Raw genomic sequence first — 4,779 nt, 5'->3', positions numbered from 1 at the left:
TGATTTTATTTCATGTTATCTGTTTGCTCAGACCTCAGAAACAATTACTTCCCTCTGGCCTTTGAGATAAGGACGCAATAATTGCGGTTTTTGTTGCAAAAACCACGTTCTTGAGTAGATCCTTGTGATTGAACTGTTGAATGGGCTTTTTGCACGGACAAAACATGATTTGTTCACCTTATCCAATTCAAACCCTATTAAATTAAAATACTGCCACTTCTGTTAAAAATTAAACCTGCAGAGTGCTTGAAGTGAATTAAAATGAGTGCCTTATTTATGTAACAATTATAACATCCGCACTTAATCAGTTAGGTTAAAAATTATTGCAATCGATACTCGATTTTTGCAACGCATTTTATTATATCTGCAATATTCCTACCGTCATAAAGACATTCAGTTGTGTTTTATACCTCTAGCGGAGAGTGCAGTAGAAATCAGTTTCTCCAAGATTTCAAGCATTGAAATGAACCAGTCCGGAACTTCTTTTGGCCACAAGGACAGCGGTGTCTCGATTTACGACGGCATCGAATGCTCCCAAGAATTCATCGACTCAAACCTCGATATTTACTGGGAAGACATTCTTTTCTCAACAATCTACATCGCTTTGTTAATCACAGGAGTCACGAGCAACTTTCTTGTTTGCGTGGTTATCTTGAAAAAACCTGAGATGCAAACCTTCACAAACAAGCTCGTTTTCAACCTGGCAGTCACTGACATTTTACTCCTCTCTACTTGTTAGTTTGGTTCGTTATAATTTGATCTGTATAACATTTGTTCGCTTCTAGACGTTCCGCTTCAAGTGCAGTCAAAATTATATTTTTGGATCCTTGGAAGTTTCATCTGCAGGTTTTCGATGTTCATGGCTCCATTGTACTGATTTTGATTAATTTAAATTAGAGTAATTAATTTTTTATCCTCCATAGTGCTTTCATTTTATCAGCGCAGACAATTGTGGCGTTTTCCGTAGAGCGATATCTGGCCATTTGTCATCCTCTCAGCTCGTATACTAGGTCAGCCTCAAGTAGACCGCTACGCATCATTGCGGCAATTTGGCTGACGGCGTTTGTCATGGCACTTCCCTTTGGTTACGGTAGTGACACTGAAACGCTACAAAGTCAAATGGTTTCTCATCAAGAACTTCATCCAGAAATGACATTAATTTTTCTGATTTTTAACAGATTAATGATCTGGATGAAGTGTGCGATATCAACTTTGAGGTCTGCGGCATTTTTCACGTCCTCGGCTATGACTACAAAAAGAACAAACCAAACATTATATACATTTTCCTCACATTGTACTTTGTGATCCCATCCATTATACTCCTCTTCATGTACGGCCGGATAGCAGTAACTCTTTTAAATCAGAAACAAATTGGAGAGTCAGGAACAAGGAATTCGATCTCACCAAATCAATTAGCAACGGCTATGTTGGGTATTTATTTTAAATCTATTTAAATTGGGTTATAAGTGGATATATTTTAGCAATTGTTGTCTTGTCATTTTTCCTTTGCTGGACGCCTTACTACATATCGATTTTGTATGACTCAAGCGACTCTAGTAATACTTTCTGGAATATCTCCATGACATTAATTTTCCTCTCATCAACCCTGAACGCCTGTTTGTACAACCTCATGTCTTCAAAATTCAGGAAAGCATTTAAGTGAGATAAATTTTAAAAAAATTACCCACAATTTTATAAGAATCTGCTTTCAGGGAAACCATTTGTTGTAAATGGAATAGAACTCCAGCTACAACAACAAATCTGTATGTTGAAACTCAAGCCACTGAAGTTTGAGTTTAGGATGAAATAAAATTCTTCATGGTATAATTCATCAAAATTTTACACCAAAAACTTTTTGATTTCAAAAAATTCTTAATTTCTTTGAAAGCTGAAAATTAATTAAATATAGTTTATTCTGGAGTAATTTTGAAATGTACACTGCAACAATTTCATTCACAGAGGTAAAGCCCAGAAAAATAACAGTTCAGTCTGGAAGTTAAAACAGAAGCGAGAGAATTGTCGGCAGCATTAATTCTTTTAATGCGAACAGCGGCGGAATATAATTAATTTTAATTCCGTCGGAATGCAAATGGCGTAATTTACCTTCGGCACGCTGCTGCACACTCCCAGGCGTGGAACAAGTACGAAACAACACGCCTGCAGTACTAAAACGTTCATTACTGTTTTATAGTCGTCTGTTGCCGTGCATTTATATACTTACACTTCTGGCCAGTGCAAGATGCAAATTGAGTTGTGAATTAATAGTATAGCTCACGGACAAATAGACACGCGACATGAGGGCGGCAACCCTTGTCGTGCATTCAAATTGCCCATCAAGACTCAATTTTGCAATTAGTATAGTGAGTTATGCATTTAAGGTTAAAATTTCCTTTGGAATTTGCTTCCACAGCAACAAAAGCACCGAACAAACAAAGTGGAATTGGTACATTGTGACGTCATCAATATTCAGGGTGGCAATGATAAGGATATGCGTTAATTTCTTAAGTGATTTTAGAATTTAGGCTATTTGTTGGAATTTCCTTTGCTAGCTCATGCTTTATGAACCAAGAAATTGGCTAGGAACAACATTATTTATTGGCGTATCCTGAACAAAAATGATCTAAACTCTGTTTAAACTAAAGTCTGATCTGCTGAGGGGTTTGAAGGTGCTTCACCTCCACCTCTCAGTTTTTAGATGTACTTCTCGAAAAAAATTAAACATTTTATATCGCTGGATATTTTTTAATTCTGCATATAATTTTAGTTTGAAAGAAGGGAATTTGAATAGTTTAAAATGTTTTTAATCCCAGAGGTAATAGCATGATAAAATATTTGTACTATTTGATAGTAACGGTGGGTAGTTTTTGTATTTTAATAGTTACAACCCGAGATTTGAAGTAGCAAAAATAACCAAAACAATCGAACACTTTCTTTTTTTAATCCTTGCAAAGTGGAAAATCTCAAGAACTAAAAATAACAACACTCTGAAATTTCATATAAATTTTTAGCCTTCTTTTTTGCATAATTATTAAGATTATTAATATTTGAAAATGGATAAACCGGAAATTTTTTGGTATATTGAAAATCCTGTCCGGTCTGGTTGAAATATTTCCAGTTTCGTGTGTGAAAACCCAGAAAAGGACGGAATTCCGGTTTCCTGTCTTAGTGTCTTGGGATACGCTCTAGAACGGAAGCAAGCCACAAAAGCCACGAATTTTTCACAAACAGACACAATTTTTTAGCTATGTTGCGTCTCCTGTTTATTCCTTTGATGTGGATAAGAAATTATATACTCTTGCTTGTTAGTTGATTCCTCAAACCACTTGGCACGAAAGTGGGCACTCTATAGTTGAAGAAGGATAAGCTGCTGCAGCGAAGTTAATCATGGAATTTAGTTACTTCCCAACACACAGTTCCAAGATTGATGACTCCTATTATAGGATTAACTTCTTCAGCGTTTTCTACGTGAGCCCAATTGTTCTGGCTGTGCGTCTTAGTTTGGTTTGCGTGGGATTGTTAAGCAATTTTGTCGTCTGCCTAGTCATCTTGACACGTAAAGATATGCAAACTGTCACTAACAAGTTCCTATTCAACCTTGCGATAGGTGACATAATCGTCCTACTTTCAAGTAAGTCTAAATTTTTAAATTAAAAAAAACAGTTATATTTTTAGTTAAGTTAAATTTCCAATTCAATTATTTATTTGCTGATTTTTACGCAGTTTTCAATCTATTCCAGCTGCAGTATATGAAACATCCAATCTATGGAACCCAAAAGGCAGCTTAGAAATGTGCATTTTTAGCTTATTTATAATACCTTTGTAAGGACTTTAATTAGATTTATATAAAAGACACTAATATTTTTTTATCAAAATTTGATGATAGATCCTTTCAATTATCTGCGCTGACGATTATGGCATTCACAACTGAGCGATACTTAGCCATCTGTCACCGCCTGAACTCGCATGTCAATTCCACTTCGCGCAGAGCGACGTGCATCATTGCAGCGATTTGGCTACTTGCTATTTCATTATCACTTCCTTATGCCTTCTTAACGCTAGTATACATGACATGATTACAATTCTGGTGGCATTCATTTTTTTTTCATAATATTTAGTTTCAGTACGTTGACGGACATTGCGTTCAAAACAAAAAAAGTCATCGTATTCATACTATGTTCATTATTTTGATGACCGTTGTGTGTTTTGTCATTCCTGGCATTACACTGATTTTCATGTACAGCAAGATGACCGCAACAATTTTAAAACGCAATCAAATTGGAGATTCAAATACAGCTTCGTCAAACATAAGGTTGATTGCAATGTTAGGTTAGTTGTTTTTTTTTTTAAATTTGAAATCAGCAAATGGCAAATACATCCTTGTTTCAGCAATTGTAGTGTTGACCTTTTTCATTTGCTGGGCACCGTTATATACATGTGTCATCATTGGAGAATATGGCGAAAGGTGTAGTAATGATACGTGGAGTGTAGCTCTTGTGCTAATACACATCTCATCTTCTGCCCTCAACCCATTTGTGTACAATTTCATGTCATCAAAATTCAAACATGCGTTCAAGTATTTTGATAATGCTTAAATTACGTTAAATTAATCCATCCCATTTTTTCAGGGAAATCATTTGCTGCAAGTGCAATGTAGTACCCAATGATGCAAATCCCACAGGTGAAGTACCATAATACATCATTTGTGATGTTTATTAAATGACCATGTTAATTTCAATTTTAATCAAAGCACAAAATTACCTACACGTTCTTAAATCAATT

At 35.5% G+C, this 4,779-nt stretch overlaps 1 protein-coding gene and 1 long non-coding RNA gene across 2 annotated transcripts; both read left to right on the top strand.

The window, feature by feature from the left end:
- Positions 1–463: 463 nt before the first annotated feature.
- Positions 464–1,663, top strand: LOC135934785 (neuropeptides capa receptor-like). Its single transcript, XM_065476768.1, has 4 exons — positions 464–734; positions 941–1,122; positions 1,179–1,294; positions 1,549–1,663. The coding sequence occupies exons 1-4, from the start codon at positions 464–466 to the stop codon at positions 1,661–1,663; spliced, it is 684 nt and encodes a 227-aa protein (XP_065332840.1).
- Positions 1,664–3,320: 1,657 nt separating this feature from the next.
- LOC135948390 (uncharacterized) lies at positions 3,321–4,527 on the top strand. Its single transcript, XR_010575803.1, has 4 exons — positions 3,321–3,628; positions 3,738–3,819; positions 3,884–4,326; positions 4,387–4,527. It is a non-coding gene; the product is annotated as an uncharacterized LOC135948390 (long non-coding RNA).
- The last annotated feature ends 252 nt before the right edge of the window (positions 4,528–4,779 follow it).

Source organism: Cloeon dipterum, chromosome 1, assembly GCF_949628265.1.
Source record: "Cloeon dipterum chromosome 1, ieCloDipt1.1, whole genome shotgun sequence".
Classification (NCBI taxonomy): Eukaryota; Metazoa; Arthropoda; class Insecta; order Ephemeroptera; family Baetidae; genus Cloeon; species Cloeon dipterum.
The sequence above is the reverse complement of the archived record's forward strand: the minus strand, read 5'-3'. Positions and strand labels throughout refer to the sequence as shown.

Bases quoted from the DNA above. Each gene is read 5' to 3' on its own strand.
- LOC135934785 (XM_065476768.1), top strand. From the start codon at position 464: ATGAACCAGTCCGGAACTTCTTTTGGCCACAAGGACAGCGGTGTCTCG. The intron at 1,123-1,178 runs GTTTCTCATCAA...GATTTTTAACAG, and splicing joins AAACGCTACAAAGTCAAATG to ATTAATGATCTGGATGAAGT. The intron at 1,295-1,548 runs GTACTTTGTGAT...GTATGACTCAAG, and splicing joins ATATACATTTTCCTCACATT to CGACTCTAGTAATACTTTCT.